This window comes from Rhea pennata, chromosome 3 (assembly GCF_028389875.1).
Source record: "Rhea pennata isolate bPtePen1 chromosome 3, bPtePen1.pri, whole genome shotgun sequence".
NCBI lineage: Eukaryota > Metazoa > Chordata > Aves > Rheiformes > Rheidae > Rhea > Rhea pennata.
In genome coordinates, this window is record NC_084665.1 from 69,089,618 (window position 1) to 69,117,287 (window position 27,670).

Below are 27,670 nucleotides of genomic sequence, written 5' to 3' on the forward strand. Positions count from 1 at the left end.
CTTTTTGCCAGTTACCTTTTCTGGCTACAATGGCAAAATATTGTTCTGCTTTCCTAGGTGCATCCACTAATGTTTCACTAACTATTGAACGTAAAATGATGTTTTGAAGCAACTTTAGGAATCTTATATTTCCAAATAGTGAAAATAATTGCATATTGCATAATAAGGAAGGACTTGTGTGAGCAAGATTCATTATTCATTAAGCATCAAGGATTTGTTTGACAGGAGACTATGGCATTCTAGTGTTTATAACGCTGTGATAGCTTCTTGGTCAAAATATGGTCCGAAGAAAAAGAAACAAAATCATTGTCAAAATCACCAAGTGAGTCCTCATATTGTGATGAAGAGGAAACTTTAAAAATTGGGATAGCAGATAATTTCTCCAACCTTTCTCCATCCACCTTGGGGAAGTAAATGCACAGAACAGAAATCACCTAACTCCTTTACATCACTATTTCCTTAATTCAATCAAGCCCACAGATCTCTGATGAGAACTGAGGTCTCAGAACTCTAACCTCATCATTGTACGTTAGGCAAAGACTCATCGAGATATAAACAGAGTTTGAAACATTTATCTTCATTAAGTTGACTCTGCTCTTTATATCTTGGTTAAATGCTTGTTAATGCACAGTATAATGTGCTCTTCAAGTCTCTGCAATTTAAATTAAATCAAAAGTAGACCCCTCTGCTATGAGAGAGATCATTTATAACAGCTACTAAATACAGAGGATAGAGTTTGATTTATTAGTCTTTAATATCCACATATCCCCTTTGGTCTTCTTCCCAGGGGCTGGAGTGGAAGATGAAAGTGTAAGTTTTCCAGAAGCAAATATATGACAGCAAAGATTTTAACTGAATTCCCCTACTTAAATCTTGAGCACAGGATTTAAATTTTACATGACTATTTATACTGGGGCAGATTTAACCTCACAAAAGATAATGAATCCAATGGCACTCTCTATTCAATGTTTAAAAACAGTCAATATTATTTACTGTGGAGTTATTCTACTTTTTAAAGTCAGTGCATTTGCTCACTCAGGAATATTTTTGCTTCATATCAGATATTTCATATGAAAGAATATTTTTTTTTCTTTTTTTTTTCTTTTTTTAGGATTTAGTTGTTACAATATCTCTATGCAAAGTTTCAAAATTTGGTTAGACATCAAGTTAATCAAAGACATGGTTTGCCAGCACTCACCTCTATCATAGTCATGTTTTTCTGGTTGACTGCAGATAAACGATCAGCCTCCCTAATTTTACTAGTAGCTTCTCTTAGCAGATCTTGAGCATCATCAACTTTAGTATGGTAGTTTGCCAGCTTGTCACGGACCTCATTCTTGAGCTCCTCATTTTTTTCACTGGGTTCTCCAAATAATTTCTTCACTTTGTTCAAAAGATCTTCTGCATTCCTGCAACACAACAGCCCCCACCGCAAAAAGCATTAGGTCCATTTTCCCCACCTCAAATAATCTCAATATTCCTAATATCATGCAAATGAAGTGGACTTTTAAATAAAATCTCAGAGTAACTTTCAGGAGCTCACAGGCTTAATAAAATAAAATGACAGGTTGTTCTTAGATCCTCTGTTAAAGAGTTTTTTAAACTGCACTAAGATGGAGTGGGTTTTTTTGTTGCTTTTTTTTGTTGTTTTTGGTAAGTTGCCTTTCTTGAGATCTGAGTAGTAAAGTGAGTTTTTTTGAAACATTTCAACATGTCAAAATGCATTCCTTCATTCACATTAATGTGACACTTGACACAAACTGGTTTACTACCTTGAGTAGAGGCGGCAGAATGTAGATATGCCTGATTTCAAGCTGTCTAGGAGCAGACAAACTGCTTTAGTCAGTCAAAAATCATAAATTCTTTCCTGTGTCACAAACAACCTCCAGGATCCTTGGATTTATGATTCTAGTAGCCAAAGTATTTTCCTTATCTAAAATAAATACTGGGATATTTTTAATGGACTTTGGCAACGCAGAAAGTTCATGTGTCTGCTTTTGGCAGGGGATACAAGTATTTCTTGATCTTTACTGAGTTGCTGCACCCAGTTTTAAAGGACTGAGATAACCTTTACGCCATGTCACTTCTCTGCTTCGCGATACCCTGCCTTTCAATCACTTTCATGTAATGCAACACCACTTCCTAAATGATGCCTTAGAGATAAAGGAAAATCATAAGGAAATAAGAATCTGTATGAGAGAGAATATCTATAGAAGAAATCCATCACACTTCCATCTAGAACAGGTTGCATTTTTCTTCCTGTTACATTACGGCAAAGTGACTAGTTGTCTGGAAAACAAGAACTCTGTTTTCTGAAAAATTTTGCAGTTTGGCCTGCCTACAGTCAGTTCCATTGCAAACCTTTTGAAAACTTTATATAGAGATAAATGCAGAAAACCAAAGGTGAGAAGTGGAAAAGATATGCTGCCACCGGGCCTATGTTAGAGGAAAGACCTGAACTCAATCCATAAAACCCCGTATTATTACTTTAAGCTTGGGGTTTTCTGGGATGGATTTCCCCCCTGCATCATCTGCCCTCCCTTTGGTTTTGATGAAAAAAACCCCCCATTTAGTTGTGAATTTGCAACTTCTGAGGAGAAAACATTCAATCAAAAAAAAAAAAAAAAAAAAAAAACAAACAAACAAACAAAAAAAAAACACCCAACAACCCAATACTGACATCCTGTCACAGAAGAAATGTTGAAAGGAATTCAGAATTTCTTCGATACTTTCTCCTTTGCAGAAGTAATCACTATCTTAAACTTCTGGCAAATTATGGCACCTTTATGATTATGATATGGAACAGTACAAGACAGATGGATTTCCTTTTTCATGTCCTGTTTCACGGTGCAGTCCAAACTGCATACCTAACCAGTAGTCTATTTTTAAACTCATCACTGGAGCTCTAAAGATAACAGATCAGTATTATTTCTTGTGTACTTTTCCCTCTGCTCTTTCTCTGGAAGTTCAAGGCTCCATGTAATTCCTTGTTTTATGTACTGGAATTTCTGTGTGACCAGACCCCATCACATTTCTTGAAATATTGTGTTTTACATTCAACTTGTGTTATTTTCACTGGATATTTTCCTAGAAAAAGAACAGAACAGAACCATATAAAATACTATATATTTTCTAATATATTCTAATATATTAGAACTATTCTATCTGGAGAAGAAATGACTCTTCAGAGAGGACTATAAAATCATGAGTGGCCATGGATAAGGTGATTAGCTGACCACTTTCTCTCTCCTAACATAAAAACTGGTTAACATCGAAAGAAAATATCAGGAATCAAATTCAAAACACAGGAGGGAGTTCTTCAAACTGTGTGGTTGAGTTATGCAATTCTTTGTTACAGGAAACTGGGGAGGAAAGAAGATTATATTGGCTCAAAAGCCACCAGAGAAATTCATGGAAGAAAAATTCACAGAAAGATAAAGCTATTCAGCATATTAAATATAAAGATTCACTTCTGGCTTACATCATCTCTCAACAGTAACTCAGTGATGTCTGAGAAAATGAAAGACACTCTCAATCATATATTTCTAGGATCTTTTGATTTAAGAAAGTTATAACATAGTGTGAGATTTACTTTGGAAATATGAAAATTATGGAGTTTTGGACATAAAATGATATATTTTAAAAAGTATTTTCATTAGAGAAATATTTACTAACACGCCATTTCAATAGACTAAGGCATTCAGATTACAGACTTGACTTGAAAAGTTTGGAGGAGAAAAAAAAATAAGGGAAAAAGCTGCAAATATAATTGAAGTTTGGCCATCTATGACAGCAAGAAGCTTTAACTTCAAGGAGTAGTTGAAATAGTTTCTTTAACATTTAGTAATTCACTGAAAATGTAAGAGAGGGAAGAATGATCCACTGATTCTTGTCATTTTGTTATTGGACTAAATCCTGAAAACTAGCCAAGCAGAGCACAATCACTGTCAAATGACATCTCACCAAAGAGTTAATATGATCAGCTACTTAAAAGTGGTCATGAAACTTGCAGAGCCATTCAAAAAATAAGTATTTAAAAATGAGACTGTAAAGAATACATGTAAGCATACAGATGTACATACGTGCTTGCACAAACAGATACACACACCATTTTAAGAATGATTACTTTTTCTTTATCCCTTTTCCTGCATGCTATCCACTCTTTCTTACCACATTGTTTAAACAATTTTAAGGCATTTTTCTTTAAGAGGCAATAAGTCCCAAAAGAATTTCAGAAAACATTTTTCAGGAGTTTTTCACTCCCTCCTCCTCCCCCATAATCCACAGTGACTCTAATTTTCTTTCTGTTGAGTCAATTCTCAAAATCCCTTGGATTTCAATGGTCCAATGATTGCCCGTAATAGGCTAATCCTATCCTTAAGCTACCACCATACAACTCTGATTGAAATCAGTTAGTGTATTCATGTATTTCTGAGTATAAAATGTATTCCTTTATCAGGAAATGAAAATACTCACTTTGCACAATTCGGGAAGAATGGTAAGAGGGAGAGTAGTTCTTTTCTAAAAAAAACCCCACCACATTTCCTGCTCTAGCAATTGGACTGATTTCATGTTAGTCGGACAGTTTCAGGTTGGCTATAGCATTCAAGGACTATGAACACCATGTCTGAAAAGTACTTCTACTCTGGCAACTCCCGTCTGCCCTAAAATTGCAAATAGCACTTTCAATGAGTGGCCAAATTTTTCTCTTCCCAATTTTTTTCCTCCTGCTCCTTTATGTCTGCGGGTGATTAGAGAAGGTATAGCTGAGGCTCAGTGGAATCAAGAGGAAAAGTAATAAAACATTGCTGATGAATATGTTTTCATTATATCCTTTCTCAAGGGAACAGAAAGGGGAGCTATCAGAAGTACTGGAAGAAATACTGTACTAGTAGGACTGCTGGGAAATGATCCAGTCTATTAAGCATAAGATAGGCAGTGCAAATGTGACTCTATGCTGCTTGGAATTCTTTGCTAAATTTATATTCTATTTAAGTTTCCTTACAGTATGCACACACCTAATAATCAACATTTTCAAGCCTGAAAACACGTACTTCATCCAGCTTCTTAGGGGCTCATCATATTACTTCAATGGACTACATAGCTGCTAAGTTGAATGACCTGTTAGCTGCTTGTTGTAGGAAAGCACTTGCAATAAAGTGCTGAGTAATCTCTAGCTCTAGGAATATGCTTCGTCTCACAGAAGTAACAGACTGTCAAAATCTTAGCTTCAAGACAAGTATTTTGCTGGATCAGGTCAGTTTTCAGCATCCGGTAGAATCAGTGAAAGCACAGGAATAAGGTCTCAAAATACTTTACAAAAAAAGCAGCTAATATTATTATCTTTTAAGTTTTTTTTTTTAATTTATTTTTACAGATAGCCCAAACCTTGGGCTTCTAAAGCTTTGCCATGAAGTTGGAATATTTTGATCCATGCTGTTCCGGATATGTCAGAACACATTCTTTTGAACATCTATGTTATTGGACAAGCTTTGCAGACAGATGCTTTCATTACACCAATTAGCACTTCCAGAAAAAAACAGACAAGTTTTTCGGTGCAAAAGCCACTCTTCAGGTCTGAAACAGAAGCCAAACACAAACAGTACAACTGCTAAGAATTTGATCAGAAAAGTTGCTGGTAACTGCGGAGCAGAGAAGTAATTTTCTAGGGACTGCTTTATGCATATGTAAGCATTTCCAAAAATGCAAATGCAACATTAATAGATATGAAATATTAGACTTTGTTTTCTTTCACATTCCTGTAAGCCTCAGTTTAAAAACTCAGCTGTAATGGACGGTAAACACATTTATGAAATTTGGATGTTATCACCAGGAAGGTGAAAATAGAGGTCCCTCCACTCACTTTAACTCATCTTGGGCTATTCCTTCTTGCAGATTCAGCTTTCTGCTTCTCAGCTCTGCCATCATTCTGTCAGCCTCACTCTGCAGTTCTGGGAAACTCTTCTCCAAGGCCTTGTCTTGGGTTCTGAGCGTCTCGTTCAGTTTTATAGCATCTTCATTTACAGCTGCAGGGAGGGGGGAGAAAATATACATATATATATATATACATATATAGGGAGAGTTAGTAAGTAAAAATGACAGAGGCTTTAAGGATCTGCACATCAACTCCACCAGCAAGTGGAATGCAGTTTGCACTGGGTATTCCTGCTGTGAAATATAATGGATGGTTAATCCCAGGATCAGTAACACACGGGAAAATGTTATATATTTCAACAAAAAAATTATTGTAGCTCACTGTGAGGCACAATAATTAAAGTGAAGATCTCTTTATATACAGTGAATGTCTCTTTATATAGTTTCAGAAATATGTTACTTTCTCCTTCCTTCCCCCAAAAGAATTTACTCTGAAGCTTTGAAACAGCAGAAGATGATCTGGGATATTGCTCATGGAGTTAAGGAACAGGCAGCACAAGCAATGAAATCAGATTTAAATTACTTTTGAAGACCTTCAAAATATTTTGATTTTTTAGCATCCAGATTTAGCAATGCTAGGAAGAATAAATGATTGGGAAATTTGAGAAAGGAAAGGAGGAAAAAGAGGAGTGAAAGACAGTCACAGACAGAGAGCTCACGTGTTTAAAAGCAGATATCCAGAAGTGGAGAAAGAGAGTACGAGGGATAGAATACATGATAGTACAATGTAAACATACTATGTATTTGGAATAGTTGAATTATTCCTAAATGATAAAGTTGTACACATGGCATCATAGCCAAGGACCAGCAAAAATCTTTCAGCCATAGCACACCATAATATATTCTGAATAAACGCTTTCAGAAGCAACTATGTGACTGTGACAATCAGTTCTATTTTAAATTTAAGAAAGTACTATTGCTTCCCAAAGGCACTAGGCTTCTAAGTAACTGATCTCACCAAAATCGCGCAGTTCCTGGTCATGCAGGTACATTTGAATAATTTAAATAAAATATTTAATTGAAGAAATCAATATGTCTTTTAAAATTCAAATAAATGAGTATTTCATCGACACATTGTATAGGTTTAAAACAAATGACGAAGAGGAAAGCTCTAATTCCAGATTTGACTTGCGGAGGAAGACTGAGATTTGGGAGTTTAAGAATGCAGAGTAGTGAGGAATGGAACAAGACTACCAGTACTACTACTACTACTGGATTACTTGTGTGAATTAGGTTACATATCATTACTAGGTTACCTCAGGCCGTGGACAGGCATATACTCATTTTTAAAATTCTGGAATAAATAAATAAATAGCAATTTATACCCCCAGAACATTTACTTTAAAAGAGAAAATGGATATGTTATCTCAGCTCTTACTAGCTACAGGAAAATTTATATCTAGCTTTATCTTTTTCCTTCATGTTCCTCTTCTCATAATGATCTTTGCCTTTACTAGTCTTTATGTCTTACCTTGACTGCAAACTATCAGAGTTCAGTGATAGCACAGGATTTGGATGCACTGACATCCAAGTGCACAAAAAAAGTGCAAAGCTGTGAAAATTCCATGGTTATGAGGCAAAAGTAGCTACTGGTTCTCAGAAGTTCAAAGTGGGAATGGATCAATGCTCAGAGTACGAGTTTTACAAGAAACGACTAAAAACTTCTTCCTAATAATAAGGAGCACTGCCAATCTCTGGCATTGCCCTCACCCGGTGGAAAGAAATAGGCACTTTGAGGGCATTTCATCCTAAAGTAGTTGACTACTGAAAAAAAATGTTAGAGCGCTCAGGATCATAGACGAAGACCTGCATTCCCACAGCTCCAAAGTATTAAAACTTTCATAAATCTGTAAGCCAGTGGAGGGGAAGGTAAAGAGAAGGCCTGTAAGCAATCTGCTTGGTTGTCTCAGTCAAGACATCACGAGTGGGCGTAAAGCCTTTAGGGAACAGTCAAGCCCCAAGTCTACACAGGTCGAGAAAAGCAGAGGCAAAGTAAAAATTAACAGAAACTGAGTTGAACTATTCCCTGTAGAAAGAATTAAATAAGAGTGAAAATCATCATCTCTAAAAACAAACAGAATATAAAAAGAAACTATACGGCCGATATGCAGTGAAGATACAGGCAACTTTTAAAATAATCTAGAAATGGCTTCAAAACAAAGTGAACACTTACCTTCAGTTTTTGAAAGACAGTGATCTTGAACAGGGAGACAAATAGAGGGCAGCAATCAGAAGTAAGGATACAGAAATTATAACCAAAGAGGAAGAAAATTTCAAAAGAACTTAAGCTGGAATGGCCAGAAAACTGCTATTCTGAAAATGAAAGAGCTGGCACACGACATCATAAATCCAATTCAGTACTGTTCAGCTGAGAACAGCAAACAGTAGTGCCTGTTTTGAAAGAAGGGCAACTCCACTAATGCCTGAGAGCTTACTTTGGAAGTAAGTGGAAAACAGGATATAGGATTAAATCAACAGGATTTTTTCAAAGGTAGCACATGTCAGACTGTATGGTTAGTGACAGATCCAGTTTAATATTTTCACTGATGATCTTGGCAAAAAAAATGGAGGTCTACTGGTTAAATATGCTGCTGAGGGAAAGTAATAAGAAACTCTTGGTAGAGAAGGATTGGGATGTTATGCAAAAAGCATTGGGCGACCTGGAGAACCAAAGCAATCAAAATGGAATGAGATTCAACAGCACAAAATGTAAGGTTGTGAACTAAGTAACAAAAGAAATTTCAGGTCTAAGCTAAGGCTTTGCCAGTTGGAGATTAGCTATGGATGAGAAGAACATTGATACATTATGAGTCTCCAGTGGCACACAATTGTGGAAAAAGGAAATGCTATCTGAGAATGTATTAGGAGAACTGAGGTTGGGAGGTTTTATTGTTACTGAAGTGCAAGACACTGAAACTACCTTATTTCAATGCTGGTCACCTGTGCTCATGATGAACCTAACTTGTAACAGAGGCAAGGAAATAATGTGAAGGTGGCCAGGAGATTTGGGAGAATATGTTGAATGAGAAAAAACTTTTCTTAAAAAGAAGTGTTTTAATCCAGGAAAAAAGACTGAAGGGGAATATAGTCCCTATCTGTAAACACATTTGGGGGTAGGGGAAGAGAAGGAGAAGCACTAGGGAGAGGGAGAAACTATTTGAACTGAAGGAAAAGGTTGGCAAGAGGACAGATGATGATAAACTGACCAGAAATACATTTAGCTAGGAATGAGGTTTTGAGTTATCAAGAGTCATGTTCCGAAACCACCTTCTATTTAGTGTGTGTTGATGGGAGGAACTAGTTTGAAGAAACAGGTGACAAAGTTTATGAGGGCAGGGGACTGGATGCAGTAACCCAGGACATCTCTTTCAGTCCTGTGCCCCTATATTTAAACTATTGTTAAAATGTTGACTTTATCGTCAACACATTGATTTAAAAGTCTTTCTACCTGCTTCTAAGATACGGCGTGGATTTATTTCACCCTTCAACATCTTGTAATTCTTATTTTCTACTGCTAAACCTGCTTGAGGAAACTTTTGTGGGTGTTACAAACACTGAATGTAAACCTTGTGGAGGAAAAAATAGATTTTTGCAAAACCTTGTCATCATGAATTCATCATCAACTCAAATCTGAAAATGAAGAACATTTCCAATTTTTATTTAAAAACCTTCTTGAAAACTCCTGATCTTTCCATGTTGCTTTTCCCACATTTATTTCATGTCAAAGTTGCACATCCTAAAAGTATCTTAAATTACTGATTAGTTCCACTAAAGGTGTGTCCTGGGATGTGTTACATGAAAGTCAATACAAAATGTGTCTTAAAATGCTTTGACAGAATTAGTAGCTTTCCTGTTTAATCAGCCTTTTAGAGGCATGCCTTTTAGAGGCATGGCTACTGAAACTTGTACTATAGTGGGAGTCTTAAACACAAAAGGCAAGACTAGTATTTTTCAAATAAAAAGCCTACCAGTGATTGTCAATCATTTTCAAATAGCCAAACCATTTTCTCATTTCATAGCTCCATGGAGTATTTAGATCTTTCTTCTCGAAGTAGTCTACAATACATGAGTCTGCAGTGCAGTTGTAGAGATGGAGAATTAGCTTGTGGACAGAAGGGAATTGGCTCTGCGCCACTACTTAGGTACGGTTAAGAATCACTTGCAAATTCCAGGCAGCAAATGTTCATTAACAGCAAGCATAATGTAATTTTTTGAGTAATTTTGAAAAATTCAGGTGAAGTCTTAAAGTGTTAAGTGCTACGAGTATACCAGGCTTCTTTTCCAAATATATGTTTTTATCTTCTTTGAAAATAAACAAAAGCTAAGCAGAAGGTGCCCTTTTAGTTATTTCATCATAACAGCTTTTCTTCAAATAACTGTAAAATCCTCAATTTTCTGCTAGTCTGTGTTCATAATTACCATTGCACTAACTATTGATATGAACTACACCCTGTGGACTGCAAAAGTCTGAAGATAGTTGACTACAGCTTCTTAATTCAACATTTAAATCACACAACATTTTTCAGTGAATGAACTCTCTTCCTCACTGTCTCTCAGATCCTCTTCTCCACTGTCCTACAGTTTCCTTGAGAAACAGTTGGTATATTTATTTTTCCAGTACCTTCAGCAGCTTGGAGAATGCCTTTGACGAACTGTCCAAGAGATTTTGCTCTCTCATTAGTCCTCTCAGCATCCTGCCTGGTTTGCTCACCATCTGCTGTCACCTTGGTAGCCTAATGATCCAAATTTACAAAAAGTATAATTAATGAACAAGACAAGGTTGCATTAGAAAATATTCCTACTGGCTGAATCTACTTACAAAACTTTCCTCAGGCAAAATGTAATCAATGAATTATTGATCAGATGCATTGGAAATGACATGCTCTCTTCTAGTACACAATTAAATTTTATTACCTTTTCCTTTAAATGGAATTGGAAGACTTTATTTTAGGTTCTTAGAAACCCTAGTTGTGTGCAACAGCACAAAAAAAGGAGACAGAATGAAATTATTCATGAATTAGCTTGAATAAATGTTTTTCAGAACCTTTTAATGGATTCTTCAGGGGATACTTTCTCTAGTTTCACAATTGCACACTTTACCATTGAGAAAGTACAGCAGATATTGTGACCTCTTTGCTTCCTGCCCTGGGGCATTCTCAAAGAGACAGTCTGTGCCAGTAAGCAAGAAGAAATTTAAACCAATACATTAATTAAAGAAAGAAAGAGAGAAAGAAAGTGAAAGTAAGTTGTTTTCTTCAGTTCTAATACTTGATGTTATTTGCTTATAATATTTCAGGATGCTCAGTAAAATTTTACCCCTGTGAAATCAAACGCTTTAGAATTTTATTTAATTAGAGGAGCAGCAGGATGAAGACCTACACCTCCTGCAGACCAGAAAAACGATCATCTTAATATCTTCTACTAGGCTTTCAAGATCCACTTTCACAGAATGGACTAATTTTTATTATAAAAAAGCTGACCATTTCAAGCAAACAAAGCTTTTCAAATGGTATTGCAAAGCAAAAACCAAAGTATTTGGGGAAGATTGTAACAACCCAGATTGCATTCCCAAGAAATATCCAGAACCAGGGCATTTTGATCTTGCCAGTGTCTGGGAAACAGCTAGGTTAATGGTCCTAAACAAGCTTAGATTTTCTTTGACTTGAACGATAGAAAATCTTTTCTCAATTCGCCAAAAGCATTTCAATAATAGTCAGAAAGATACGGCATCACTTAAACGCTTCGATTTTTTTTTTTTTGATTAGTTCCTAGATGGAGGTTGTGAAGATACATCAGGACAGCTGGATTCCTGAAAAGAAATCCCTGGCATTATCATGCCACTTGTAATTTTGCTGGTAATTTTACCCTGTAGGTAATTTTATATGAAAATGGTTGAGGTAAATAGAATTATCACGGAAGAATTAGAAACACATACCAAACTAGGGGGAGCTGTTTCTATTTTAATCCCTAAACTGGTAAAAGAACATGGCTTTGGTTACTACTTTTAAGATTTACAAAAATCCTTTACCTGACTGGATGCAAAGCTATAATATTGTCATAGTGAGTTGTAAAAGACAGATAGGAAAAATGCAGGAATAGAGACTGGTTTTGATGGACTACTGCTCTAGCCCATTTTGGCATTTCTAATGTCATTTTATTCTTCATATAATTGAGAACCAGCTTATTATATATTGCCACTTCCTCAATAATTATTTTTCATTCCTTGCCTTTTATTTGCTTAGTTTTTTTGCATTTACTTTTATTATATTCTATAATATTTCTAGTCCTTTACTACAAATGATGTTTTATAACTTGCATATACTTTTATCCTTGATTACTTTTTTGACATTCATATTAATTCCAATTGGCCACTTTATTTATGACGGGATGACATGTACCACAATTTGGTGCACATTAATCTGCTTTTGAACAGTTTCTATTTCCCTTCTGTGACAGTTCTCCTCAGTACTCAAATCCCATTGAATGCTTTCAGTATTTTGTCGTAATTTGCTTTGCTGAAAAACAACCTTTCATTTCATTTTCTGGTATAGCTTTAACTCCATAAACCAAATTAAACAGCATATAACATCCCTCATATTCTACCTAGCCATTCCATGGCCAGTTGTTTCTATTTGTTAATAAAGTCCTATTTGTTTGCTACATATTCAGTTTACTAGAGTTCACCATTTCATTAAGGTCAGACTTCAATTGCTGCCAGTAATTTATCTTTAGACAGGCACAACAAACTCTCTTCTGGGAAAGTAATAAGGCTCAGGCAGGCTGGAACCAGAGTAAGAGTTTGGAATGAATCTTTGAGAAGTCTGGACACAATAAGACCTTTTGGCACAGAAGAGATCCCTGTCATGGAAATCCAGGAAAGTAAATACTTGAGATCAGTGAAATGTGCCTTGGTGGTGTTCATGGCTTATACTTAGCAATACAGATACACCAGAACAGCCTTCCCTGATCTGGTGGCTATGCAAGCATCAGTAAATGCCTTTTCATCTTTTTGTTTATTCTGAGGTCTTAATCAAACATGAGGAACTCCTGTTCTGGATTGCATTTGGAGGTGAGCCTTACAGTGAGTTCTCCAGCTAGTGAGCTGCAAGCCGCAGAAGGAGAAGGAAACACAGATGGAAGTATATACGGAAGTATTTGGGATGAGAGCCAAGAGAAATCAAAACAAAACAAAGAAACAACCCTCCAACCTCCTGACTTTTTGCAAACCAAGTTGCCCCTGCTAATACTTCTACAAATTCCTGAGCCTGAGAAGTTCAATGTTATGGGAGAAATGAAGAAGTTTTTAAAGTCAAAAGAAGCATTTCAAACAAAAGGAGCAATTCTGGTCCCTGACTTTCCTGAAGGCTCTGCAGGTATCTGATCTGAAGGGAGGAGTCATCTTTGGCTGCAAGCAGTGAACTGAGAGTGGAAAACCTGATGTCTGCCTCAGGTGGTAGACGCAGGAATGAGTCTGTAAGAATGTAATCAGTGGAAGAGAAAGAGATGAGGATCTTAGACCAACTGAGGTATAAATTGGCAGGGTGAAGGAAGGACAAAATGTAATGGAAAAGTAGGCAGAGGAGACTTGCACTCAAGGAAGAGATGAATGGTTGAGAATAGACCATGAAGAAGCAAAAAACTCAGAAGTTTTTTGGTGACTAAATACTACTGTCTTCTACATCTTGTATTAAAATGTTTAGAATTTTTTCTTTATAGAAATAGGCTCCTCGCCAATCCTCATCAACCTTTTTCTTCACCACTACAGCTTTCACTTTGAAAATCTGGTAGGTCTACAAATCAGAGCTGGAGAAAAGCTTTACTACCTGGAGTCCCACTACATACACCTAGCACTAGCCATTATCTGGTATTCAGCTATATCGTTTAGAAATGAGACTTGAATATGCTACGTCAGGATCTACTCATCTTGTTGTGACATTCCTCCTATTTAGAAATAAGAAAGAGAAGGGTAGGACTGGACATCTGTTGACAGTCTCCATATTAAAGCCTGCAAGTACAATCCAGTTAACTCCTCCCTGTAAAGATAACTGCAAATAATAAGCAAATTACTGGCTGCAACAAGGTAGAACCACAGGAAGGAAAGCTCTGATATCCTGGCCACGGCTCCAGCTCTGTAAGACCACCACCATTCTACTTTTCCCTTACAGTCTGCAAAAAGCCTAAATTCATAACCTTGTCTTAGGTTGTCACCTCAGGGGACTGAAATTTACTTCATTTTTTAGGGTGCTTTGAGGGTGTAAGAGAATTAGAAAAGGATACTAAAAAGAGCAACAGGGAAATGAAAAAAAAAAAAGTCATAGCCTGAGAAGGCTTAATGCAGGAAACGTGATTTTCCCTACTTGTTGGCCTGTCTTGAATTTAAAATCTATCAATACTTAAAACTACCATGGTTGCTTTTGGCAGAAAAAAAAAAATCGAAAAGAAGTGAAAGAACAAGCTTCCTGTATACTCACAATAAGGGTATGTACAGATGCGTCTGTGTGTGGATAGATACACAGGGTGCTAAAACTGTATGGGGCTTAGGTGCCCTCAGCTGTACGTATTATCAGATCAGTATCTTGCTTATTTGGTTATTTCAGTGCAGAAGAGTGCTCACCCTTTTGTAAATGATTTTTGCTAGTCCTCTATATCAACATCTTTTGAATGGTTGAATTTTAATAACAACTGGTCCCTTTCAGTATTTTTTTCCACTAGGTGGCACAATTTATATTATTTTCTTAGACAATCTCTCCTACTGACCAAAATAAGGTCTGTATTGAAATAAAACTTCCTTAATAGAGTAAACAGTACATCGAGTGACATCCAAGAGACTCTCACTTCCCTCATAAATGGAATATAGAACGTGTATATTTAAATAAACTCACACACGCTTTTGTGTATATTTGAATTCTCCCTTTAAATATTGTCCCCATTTCAATTACTTCACTCATTGACTTTTAATGATAACTAGTTATTTGATAAGCCAAGACTTTCTTTGTATTGCTATGGATTTTTTTAAAAAATAAGTGAATCAGCCTAGGTTACGTTTCCTTTATTCCTCCCGAAGAAACTAACCAACACAGTAGATAACCTAAAAATGGAAAACCAAATTCCAAAAAAACAGCAGAATTACAATATACCTGAGATGATTGGGCACTTAGTAAATCTGAGCGAGCCCAGAGTATCACTATGGCCACCAGCAATCCTGCGAGAGAAATAGGCTGAGAGCTATCTTGAGCCAGCCAGACTCGGAAGATTGAAAGAGAATATGCTGAGATGGTTTTGCTGACGCAGAAAACAAAGATCTTTCAAGAGACCATACTGACATTTAGGAGAAAATGAAGGAAACCAGGCACCCTAGGTTCTGAGAGCCTCAGCCCACCAAAGACAGACTCCTGCTGTCTGAGAAACTCTGTGCTAATTCTATGATTTGGTTGCCATTGGGTTTATAAAACAAGTCATGCGGAAGCCCATAAATGCTATATCAAGATATCAATGTTTTGGGGTACTTTGTTTGAGCAGCTTCTTACATTGTGAAGTCATGTAGAAAACACATCTCAATGTATTGACCACTAGGAAGCAGCAGCTAGAGGAGTTTCATTTCAAATCTAATGAAAGTCATTTCAAATATTGAGACCGAAAAATATCTTATCATATATTCATTCCTGTTTAATTCATCTTCCAAAGATTTCTATCATTATACAACCTTAACCAAACCCATAGTGCTACCTTAGCATACTACAGACTTACTCTTGTCAGCAGTTCATCCATTTCTGTCACCAACGTATTCAGATTTTCCTGTGCTAGCTCAAGAAGTCTCTCTGGTGCTCGCTGAGGTGAAAGCAAATGCTGAAGGGAGAGGAGAAACATAAATTTGTATTTAAGGGATTTCTCTGCTTCCAAATATTGTAAAGAAGAAACAGCAAAAGTCTCCTCCTCATTACAATATGTGACTCCCCCTGTCATTTTTGTGTGACACTTTTGTCACACCTATCCAACACCTTACTCAGGAATCTTGAGAGCTTTACATATTTTAGTGGAGAACATATGAGTATGGAAGGAAACATACTATCTATACAGTATATAAATGTTTTATGGATAGCTAGCATAAATATTCTTTTATTTGTATGAAACATCACTTTTCTGTGCCTGCACTATACTTCCTTCCATATATGTACACAAACAAATTATTGATACAATTTATTAAAGTCATAATAAATAACCATAATAACTATTTACCCACTACGATTAAACCTTGAATTTTTCTTCTCACTTGAACCTACTCACAGCTGTATGTTTGGACAGATTTAAGCACAGTTGTACTGAGGCCTTGTTATTTATGTGTGTGCATACTGTGAACATACCTTTAATTCCTGTGTCATGTTCTCAAAACCATGCAACATTTTATATGGAGCAGGCAGTGGACCACTAAGGTTTACACTCATGACCATCTGGTTTAGTTGATCCAGGTCACTGAGAAGGAGTCCTGTACATTCATCATCACAAACTGGGGGAAGGAGAGCAAAGCTTATTTACTCCTGCTAAATGTTTAAGGCAGATGTTTGAGTTAGAAATATTTTACAGCACATGATTCTGTGAAAGGCAATGCTACCAGCTTAAGATAATTAACCCCCAAAACATAGTGTGAGGAGAAAATGGAAACAGCAGCTAAGGAATAAGGAAGAACTTGCTGCCTTGCTGCTTAGGACTTGGTAATGGGACAGTAAACTAAGAGCAAAATTAGTAGACTTAGCTCAAAAAAGGAGGGGAAAAAAAAGTAATGTTACCCATTGCTCACCAGCCCATATAAAATTCTAAATTAGAAAAGAAATTTGGAGGAAGTCTGAGAAAAGTGGACAGGTAATTCAGAAAATCTAAGGAACACTTAAAAAACAACTATATATAGTACAGTTGTGGATTTTGAACATAAGAAAAAACAACTAAAATCTTATAATTTACATACTTCATATACTTCATATTACAGCACAGCCAAGCATGTTAAACTTAAACACTGACAGTTTTTTATTAAGAAATGCTTTTCCCGACCTCCCTTCACTAATGAGATTATAATTTTTTATGCAAGCTTACTTTCTTGAAAGTGTGCTTTAGCCTGAAAAATACTGGTATGTGCTGCATATGCTAAAGGAGTTTGCATCTTTTTTTTTTTTTCCTTGTTTCGCATTATCTATCACAAGAAGTTCTCATAACCTTAAAGTCTTGTACAACTTAAGCTGCAGACAGGAAAATTCTTCACTCTTTGGAAAGGAATTGGGGCCTTTTTGTTTCCGTACCCAAAGATCCTACACATGACTGGCAAAGCTAAAACAGCATCTCAGGAGGTGGAGCAAACAGTGAAACAGGGAATTTACTGGGGATTTTAAGAGACACGGAGGGCTGTGCCTAAAATTTTACAAGTATGTAATTATCTCTCTCAGCAACACTCCCAGGCAGCATAATGGCTAAGAAACCACTAAACAACATCCACGTTCTTACAGGAAAAGAGAAGTAATTTTCAACAGAGAATTACAGTTCTTTTTCCTGAAATCTATTGTTCATGTAGATTAAACCTCTTCTGTTCTTTACAATTTTTTAAGTCACAATCATTCAAGTGTTCTTATTCTGTAGAAGGTGAACTGTTCAGTACAACAAGGAGTTGAGTCAAATATGGAGAAAGGAAGACTAATGAATATAAATTTAATATACCATGAAGCTCATATGATGGTTGAAAGGGAGAAAAGATAAATGCTGGTTTAGTGCAGTAAGAAGTGGGTGCAGCAAGCTAGATACTGTTATTTTAAGATTTCATTTTGCATTTGCATTGCTTCCATTTGGATATTTCTTCCTTCTGTTTCTCAGTATTTTGTTACATAAGCTGAACTGCACTGTAACTACTCTGTAATTGTTACTGTGGGCATGACACCTTCTGATTTAAGTTTTTATGTCACATATAAAAAAATGCTTATTACCACCTCAGCTCTTGCCGTCTGTAGGTTTGCTTAGAAAGCAGGGAGAATTAAAGGAAATGCAACTTTTACAGCAAATTGAATGTTTTCTATAACAAACATCTGTCCTGTAACTGGTCAAAAAGTTAAGTAAATCTGATAACCATTTTGCAGGCTGCAAATAAATGATTTAGGACCTGAAACTAGTTGCTGTTTTATTCTGATGCACAGTATTTCATTTAAAGGACAAGCTAAACCTGTTCACTCTCACATTTTTCAGAGTGGTTGATAATAAAAGCTAAAAATTGGCTACATGTTAAAGACAAAGTTAAATCACACTGATAAGGAAAAAAAAAGAACAGCTTATGAAGACATGACGTATTCTCAAATAGTAAACAACTGCCATTTGATAAGTGTGCTGTGAGCATTCAGTATAAATTAACACATCTTGCATGATAATCAAGTTGAAAAGAGGAACTACATCAAGTGAGGACCACAGTTGAGTAGATGAGACAGGACTAAGCTTCTCCAAAACACTGTCTGAAACGTATTGGAGCTACAACAGATATTTCAAGAACATGATTATATTTTATATGACTAAATTTTGCCGTGGCTTGTTCTATAAAGCTGTCAGGATAAATTTGTATCTAATATTAACAAATGCAGCACTAAATTCAGATCATTACAGCAATGCAAGCATGTAAGAGACAAATCATGCAGTCAATATTACAGTATTTCAGTGAGCAATTAACACAAATAACTGCATTTTCAGCTTTCACTACACTTTCCCATGCACAAGAAGTCCTATAAGAATTGTGGCTTACCTTTTGTAAGAAGCATCTCCAAAGTGTGCGTGACAAAGAAAATTATTTAAAAAACATAAATCAAGAAGTAAAAGACACTATAGGCTTATGGACAGCTAGCCACTTACGCTGTTAAAGAGAAGACATTGTACAATGAAGGAATTGGATGTCTGAGCCATATTCCTCCAAACAGATGATTATCTAACATTCAATCTTGCTTTAAAGCATTTATCACTATTAAGATGCATAAGAAGGACAGTGCATTTGTAATATGGCTAGGTAATTTTTAGTCTAAGGGAAATCATGGAATCTCTGATAGGAGGCAGTAACTAATGGTAATTATTGACTCTTCAGTATTACTGTTTGCTACAGCGGAACAGTACGTACAAAGTGCTGATCTCTCATTAGGCTCAATAATCTTTTGGCCTTGACCCTATTTTTCCTGTTTTGGCAAAACAAACAGAAACAAATGACCAGAGCCCCAGATAGACTCCCAGAACATAGCTAAATATGAAGCTAAAAGTTCCATTGACGGTGCTGCTGGTTTCAGGGTTTGGCCTGATCTCAAAAATCTGGGAAAATTCAGATCCGGATCAGGATCCCAAGCACTGGCTCAGGTTTATTTCTGTCCTCTGTTATTTATAAAGTCCTATTTGCTGTTTTTGACTGATACATAATAACCACTACTAATTACACTTTTACAGTGTTTGAGTTTGGCAAAAGACATTGAGGTGTGCGTCTAAACTCAACAACAGCTTGCAGCTCCAAGAAAGGGATGACAACAGCAAGCTCATCAGCTACTATGCCAAGGAGCAGGGCCCTCTGTGAAGGCTGGGGAGGAGAAATTCCCATCTCCTGCTGAATCAAGGACTCTCTGAGAGCTAGAAGATGTTTCTTTTCAGACTCTTCCAGATATGCCTCCGACAGAGCACACCTGCTCAGCTTTGAATTTGGGAGGGCTGAGATCGTGGAGCTGCTATCTGGTTTAGAAAGAAGATCCTGATTGTGTCAGGACCAGTAGCTAGGAGTTCCCTCTTCCTCCTGAACGCACAAATGGGTGGGCACTAGGCAAAACTGCCTCTCATCGGAGGCATTGCTCCACTTAAAATACTATAAATATCCAAGATCTAGTGCTAATAAAATCCCATCAGTGGATACCTGACTATACAGTTTTCCTTCTACCAATTTTAAAGGTTTAAACTTGTAAAGATGTAAATTTTTTGACTACAGTGTGGCTGAAGGTCCATTTTTTTCACAAGATTGAGTCAAAGAAACATTCCTACTAACGACATGTCTTCTTGATCATATCTATGTCATGATTGCTTCTCCTTCACCATTCATCTTAAAGAACAGAACCAAACTGACTGTTTTACATTCAAGTTTTCGCTTGACCCATAAGAAAATTTATGACAGCAGCACACATCTGAGGAAAAGTCTTGCAATTTGTGTTGCAACACAGCTCAAAATATTGAAGACAAATTTTTTTGAAGTAAGTCCTCATTGCAGTTATGATGGGTGCCCTGAAAGCATTCAGAAAGTGAGTTCTGACTTACTATATGCTTAACAATAAAGCCTCATGAGGCTTTATTTATAGGAAGAAAATAAACTTCTCACTAGGAATGGTTTTTCTCTGACATTTCACAGTAGCAAGCATCATTGTTGTTCTGATGAGACTGCAATCTGTAGTTCCTCAGTTGTGGAGTTTGTACTACATAAAATGAAGTGGAATGTCACAGGGTATAGCAAAAAAAAATGCACAAGAGAAGAACTAATCTAAGAAAACACCCAATTGTTACGACTTGATGTAAACGTAAATCCCTTTGTAGCTGCTTTTTTTTTTTTTTTTTTTTCTTTCATCTCAGCTGGCCAAGGTCACAGAAATTTGGGAAGGATGAGGAGGGAACAATAGGTGCTCTGATTTGTTTACACATTGCAGGTATGTATAAAATATCAATCAAGCAAAAATTAAGGATTTCAGTCTGCCTGAGTGTGCTGGGTACGGATGGCAGTAGAATGATATGAAGAAGCCTCTGTTTATCACACAACTCATCTACATTTTGGATTAGAACTGTTGTGTATAACTAAGAAAACAGAAAATATGTCTTCAATACTGCACTGATTACACGCCTGCTGATAACTTTCATCAGAATGAATGATGCAGAGGTAAATTTATCATAGTACTTATGACAGTGATGAATAAGGGGCATCAATCATTTATAAGACAACACATTTTTAGTAACAAATAAACCCCCAAATCTGTAGGCATTAGAGAAGATTTAGGAGAATTTTATCATATTTGAAATTAAAAAAGGATATTACCCATATTATTAAAATAAGTTTGCAACCGTTACTCATTTTCTAATTGACTACTAATTGTTTGAACACAGAGGGGAAAATGAGCATAAGAAGTGCATTACTTGAGACCAAAAATTACAAGGAAGTATGCATCAGCAGAGTACTGTGAGCATCCTTGGAGAAGAGATGCCTCACAGGGATCTTATCTATGTTTATAAATATCCAGTGGGAGACTGCAAAGATGGCAGAGCCAGGCTCTTCTCAGTTTTGCCCCATCACAGGACAAGAGGCAGTGGGCACAAACTGAAACACAGGAGAAATCCATCTGAACACAAGAAAACACTTTTTCACTGTGAGGGTGGTTGAATACTGGAGAAGGTTGCCCCGAGTGGTTGTGGAGTCTCCATCCTTAGAGATGCTTCAAACCTGACTAGATGTGATCCTGGGCAACCTGCTGACCTGCACATGAGTATCTGGTTACTTGAGTTGGGGAAATAATCTAGTTATGTATCAATGTGATCATGTTATCAATGTAAAAATTTAGAATTGCTTATCCTGTGCTGTAGACTATTCAGATCCTTGTATTACTTACATAAAATCTGCTTTTTGGATAGCACTTTCCCTCCACTAATCATCCACTACAGAAAACAAAATTATTCTGTTCTAAGAAAATAATGAGAAGTAGATTCTCTCTGTGCCATTCACCTGTAATTATCTTTCCATTGTTATTTAGCAGTAAACAAACTCTTCTCCTTTGTACAGTGGCTTTAAAAAAATATCTTCTCTTTACGTTCTACCTGTAGCTTTCTAAAATATAACTGCTGTAACACAGCACTGAAAAATGGCATGCACTAAACAACTGAAAAATGACAAGTTATTAAAAAAACAGAAAAGAACCTGGTAAAAACAGATTTTCAGCTAAATCAAAAATAGATCACTTAAATGAAAGTGCATGCTCCTCTGGAATTTTTCTCTCTTTTCACTGCAGATTTTCACTGTAAAATCTTCTGAATACTTAGGATAAGGGATATATTAAAGTATAAATGTTATATCTAAACAACAACACATTACAGTAGTGTAGCTAACATCTCTAATAGGATTTAAGTATGTACTCTTTAGCTTTCATGTCATAATGTGGGGTGGCTTTTTAGAGAATTTGCCAAAATTCATTATTCAAATGGTTATTCTGTACTAAATATTCAAAATCAATTTTTACTTTCCTAAATATTAAATATAACATACTGACAGCAGGTAGCTTAACCACACAATATTTTATATCACTTCCCACTGTGTTTATCCAAATGTGAGGGTTTACATTTTTACGTATTTTCATTGAGCTAGAGTATTTTACCACCTAACTCAGGACTCCTCGCACTTCAGACAGTTACCATGCAATTGCAACAGTATTTGAAATGGAACTCTGCAAATAAGCAGAAGTAGATACACACACACAGTTCATTTGAAATATGGTCTGAAACAGGATTTTGCACATGGCATTAATTTTCTGTGCATTAAGAGTGCTTAATCACTATTATTACTACTATTTAGGTTTCACTACAACTGAGAGGATTTCACTGAGCATCCTGAACATCATCCTTCTTTGACACCTATCGTGTTTGATAAAAGGAAGTACAAATAAACTGTATATAAGGCCAAATCCTCAGCTGCATTAAATTTAGCTTGGAGCATATAAATGTTTTGGGAGTAAGGAAAGAAAGCTTCAGGGTTTCTCTCCAAAGGTCTTTAAAGGGGCTCTTTGCCAGCACAAGGGTTATTTGAGCACATCGAGGAAGGTGGCTGCAGCCTCTACCACAAGATGAGTTGTGCACGGAAGCCGGTGACAAGCGGGGCAGTGCTAACCCTGGGCAAACCCCCACCAAGCCTGGGCTTGCCCCGCTGCCTCTGCCTGCCACAGCCCACGTGTCCGGTACGGGCTACAAAAGCAAACGGTTATTCAGGTTGTGTTTTCGACCGTGTCAGGGGTATGCCCTGCATCAGAAGAGGCAGATTCGGAGTAATGTGGGGTTGAGGAACCTTTAAAGAAAAAGGAAAATCGTATCGTGAAAACCAATGGGCACAAACTGCCTAATGAAATATTGAAGCAGTTTTAGCAGTTCATAACAGGGATGCTATTGATGCGGTGTCTCTAGTAACAGAGACTAGTTCCTGCAACATAGGGGAGATTTAATGTCCCTTCCTGTTTATCCATATTCCTGTTTATCCACTCAAAAGAGCCATACATTTCATTCTTGTCTTATACCATACTTCCAATCATTTTTAGCACTTGTTGGGTTTGTCTATTTTTTCCAACTTGTTTTTAAACTGTTCACAATTTGCTTAAAATGTACCGGTTGATTTTAATATTACAGAACTGTAGTTCTGTAATATTAAACTGAAACCACTGGGTGTTTAGGTAAACACTGAATGTGTGCTATGAAAAGGCTACTTTTATGGTGTCTACTTGCCTTGATGTTGTAAGCACCTCACATAGAGGAAAACCCCCCAAATGGAAAAACTCCAATTAAAATCCCATAACAGATAAAAATCAGATGAAACATTAAAACCAATTCATTGTGCCCTGCCAATATATTCAAAGATGCACAGAATATAATATACTGTAGGCTTATTGGATTCCTATCTGTATTCTATTTTAAAATGAACAGTGATGGCCCCAGGGTGGGAGTGGGGAGTCACAATTAAATTAGTTCCCTCTCAGCTGAGGGAAAGGGAGGAAAGGGGGCGGAGGGAGAAAATGCCTTATTTCATTCAGGACTGACTAAGTGCCCAAATAAGGTTTTGCTATCTGATATTTTTTTTTATAAGACATAAGTGTACAATATCACAGGAAATGAGATTATGGGCTCAGAACAAATACAATATCCAATTTCACAGAAACCAAATTCCAAACAATAATAAAAGCGAAGACAATCAGTACATATCAAAACTGAAGGTAGGGCAAAGGTATTGGTATTGTAACATTTAACTCAGCATTTTGGGCTGGATTGGCTATTAGCTTTTCTTTTAAACAAAATCATGTTGCTCTTGCACATATTGCACTGCTATTCCTTATGCCTCTTACATTCCAGTGAGAGGTTCTTGAAGCAGCATGACCAAGTCAGCCTTGATGAAAACTTGCCACGTTCTGTGTGTGACTCATCGCACAAAGCATTGGAACTGCTGATTAAACATTAGGAGAACACTAAAAAAAAAGTCACAAATGGGGATCTTAAATCTGTCACAGCAGCAATGCCATCCTTTAGCAAAACTACAAACTTTGAAAACCCACAAATGGAAATCCTTCAAACCTTTGCTGCCAATTTTCAGTGAGTATATTAAATTGTACTGAGCTTTCCTAACATCTGAAGGCTTGTAAAAAAAATGGACCACAAAGCCAAAGTAGTAAGAAACCCAACAGGCATTTTCAAAGAAACCCACACAACCAAATGGTATAAAAACAGGGCTAAATTTCTGAAATATAACAAAGACCATCAAAAATTCCCCTAAATTACGTTAGTATACGTACAAATGCATTTCATGCCATCACGTGCATGCCGATGTTCACAGCCCACACATTTCCACCCTGTGAATCCAGGCTTGCAAGTGCACTGTCCGGTGACCGGGTCACAGGGAATAGGCAGTGAACCGTATTGATCACACTCACATTCCTGGCAGGAACCTCCTAGAGTTTGTGGGTTTCCTGTGTATCCAGAAGAACATCTAGACATTGCAAATACAAAAGCATATTTGGTCAACTGAGATGCATAGTGTGCTACAACGAATACTTGCCAAGACTGTAATCAAAATGTACATGAACATTCACGAGTCATTAACAAATCTTTGGTGCTTTATGACTCAATATGAATTTGCAGAGGGAGAAATGTTGCCTGCTCTCCAACAAAATGATAATAGGCATAATCTGATAACCTGGATGTGGAACAGTGAGGACTGAAGGCAACTGAAGGACTGAAGGTGAAGATTAGTGGATTCAGCATTCCTAATAGTTTTCAGAAAAACTTCTATTACACCATGACACAAAAGTTCCCATATTAGCTGTGTTTGATCTATAGACCTTCTTTCTCACTCTGCTTGGATTTTGAGTTAGAAATGAAATCTCTTAATACTTGTTTGCTGATTGTGATTACCTTCATCCTACAGTATTACTATGGGTGTGACAACAACTGTCCTCTGGGTTATTAGTTTGCAATGTGTTTATTAATATGCTTATGTGTAAATGTCTTCCATAGTCAGTGCCCACAGGAACATACTAATCACCAGAAAGGAAGGGTAAGTATGATGAACTCTAAGTGTGGTACCTAACTGTAGATAAATGCAACACATTTTGGTTTATCTTCTGAGTCCAGGAGAAAACAAAACAAACAAACAAACAAACAAACAAACAAAGAAACATCGGGAAAATCAGACTAGGACAATATTTGTGGTACATATAATACTAGCTATCAATTGCAGTGGAGGTATGTAGAATTTGCCTGTTAAGGCCAAGTTCTAATCATATATACAGAGGAAATAACTTATCCAATGAGATGTACTTAAATATTATTCAATATATGCTTATTAGTCAATATATGCTCTCCTTTATGTATGGCTTCCTTTACATTGTCCCTCTTTTCTCTTTTTCCGTTCATCCTACCTTTCACAATACTGGCCTTCATATCCAGGTGGGCACGCAGTACATCGGTAATCACTAGGTCCTTCCGCAACACAAGAAGGGCTAAAACTAAAACAAAAACAAATAAAAAAGAAATAGATTTGCACTCTATTACATCAGTCCATTCTAGTCAGCTGTGCAGAAGGGCCATGGAAAATTCCACTCTCCAATGTAAATGGCAGCACTTTCTCATCTATTTATGAACACATGTGGAAGATTCTTCCTTTTTGTTAAGAATTCTGCAAATGCCTTGCTGTCATCCTGGCACAATTTAGACAAAAGCTGGAAGGGTAGAATCAACTAGGGTATAATCAGAGAGGACTGAGTCAACTACATCCCTGTTGTAGGACTGTGTGATTGAATGATACTGTTGCTTACAGAGATCGAACAAGGAAGTAATGGAAAGGACATGAAACTAAGGACTAGAAACTGGGTTAACAGCTATTCAGTCTGTCCAATTTGAGGCAGATTTTAGTGAATCACAGGAGACAAACCACAAAACTTTTCTCAAAGTTAAGGCATAAAGAGGGACAAAGGAACCAAAGACATAACCCCATGGAATCTTCCAAAAAGAAGGTAGCAAATGATCTTCTGAAGGACATACTGAAGAAGAAGGGATTCACCTAGTGAGGAAAAAAATCCTAAAAGTTATCATCATCTTTATGATCATGGAATGGTTGTGTATATTTTAAACAGAGAAGACACTGAATTATTTTTATTATGCTATGGCATAACTGGCTAACCAGTGACTGCATTGTTTACCTACAGGCACTGTGTAAAGTAGTATGCTGCTGGCCTACTAGTGCAGTAGGTGTCTGCACAGACAGTTAAAACAAACAAAAAAAACCCCCAAGGATCAGGAGGGGAAAAGAAACACAACTAAACACTAAAATGATGGAGTACTTCAAAACTCAGTCAGCTATTTGTGAAATAGAAAAACCACAGGAGCACAGAGGTGGCCAGGGTGAGCCCAGAACTCTTGGTACAGTACAGTCAGTATCCTACTCTAGCTTGCTTATAATGCACTAAATCCATAGTGCTTGAATGAGTAATAAAATTACACCTTTGCAAGAAAACGTAAACAAATTGATCTACTACTCACAAACTCATTATCCAACACATTTTCAACTCCATAAAAATAGATTCACATCCTCAGAAACAACCCATTCTCTCTGTTTTTCTGGCGTATCACATTTGAAGCTGACTGCTGATTGTACAGAAGTATGAAAACAGTATTCAAAACTTAAAAGCTTAGTGGAGTTTTGTAAAATTTCATAAATAAAAATAACTGCACTATGCTCATTTAAAAATATTATCATATCAGTCTATGTCATGCAAGGAGGCTGAATCTTTTGCCATCTGCTTCATGCAGAATATGATCACTCAACTACTATACAATGTAGTTAGATTTTTTTCCCCTTAATAATAGCTTGAAAAGTTTTCACTGAGATGCACAACACACACAAATCTAAGGTACAAGACATTAATTTTCCACACAATTGTGTAGCTTTATGGAATGGATTCTACCTAATCCTTTCCATATGAAAGTCAGGCATGTAGTCTAAGCTAACTTTTTACTTCCTCTGTCAGCCAAGGAAACAGAGATGCACAGCCAGGCACAAAGACACATTCACTTCGTCTCTCCCCTATACATAGGTGGATGTGTAGTTTCTTGAAGTTGTCTGTCTCTCTACATTGAATAAAAAAGTACCTAACTTGTTGATGGCTTAGAAACTCAATCCCTCATGTCCAGAGGCATCTAAATTAAACTCTACAAAAACAAGCCATTCTGTTTCTGGACCTTAATGTCACTATGTGACTCCTTTTCAGACAGCTCTAAGAAACTGGAAGACTATCCCATGATTAAGTGTATTTACTAACCTCAGAGTAGTATTCCTCACCTACCTCCCATGAGGACCCTGAAACAAGCAAATCTCACAGTAACTTTTATGCAAGTGTGATATAAAAGGTCACAGCAACATCCACAGTCACGCAGGCTGTAGGGCTGCTTGAAGTTTTCACAGAACAATTAG

General features: G+C 36.7%; 1 protein-coding gene across 5 annotated transcripts in view; it reads right to left on the reverse strand.

Annotated features, from left to right (window-relative positions):
- LAMA2 (laminin subunit alpha 2) overlaps positions 1-27,670 on the reverse strand; it is a 377,777-nt gene that overhangs the window by 80,756 nt on the left and 269,351 nt on the right. For 4 of the 5 annotated variants that reach the window (XM_062572565.1, XM_062572567.1, XM_062572562.1 and 1 more), the window contains 7 exons: positions 25,620-25,706; positions 24,495-24,688; positions 16,296-16,438; positions 15,682-15,780; positions 10,556-10,667; positions 5,864-6,026; positions 1,199-1,409 (listed from right to left, as the gene is read on the reverse strand). In XM_062572565.1, coding sequence (XP_062428549.1) covers positions 1,199-1,409; positions 5,864-6,026; positions 10,556-10,667; positions 15,682-15,780; positions 16,296-16,438; positions 24,495-24,688; positions 25,620-25,706 — 1,009 coding nt within the window. The remainder of the gene's footprint in view (positions 1-1,198; positions 1,410-5,863; positions 6,027-10,555; positions 10,668-15,681; positions 15,781-16,295; positions 16,439-24,494; positions 24,689-25,619; positions 25,707-27,670) is intronic. The other variant, XM_062572564.1, reaches the window with a different exon arrangement.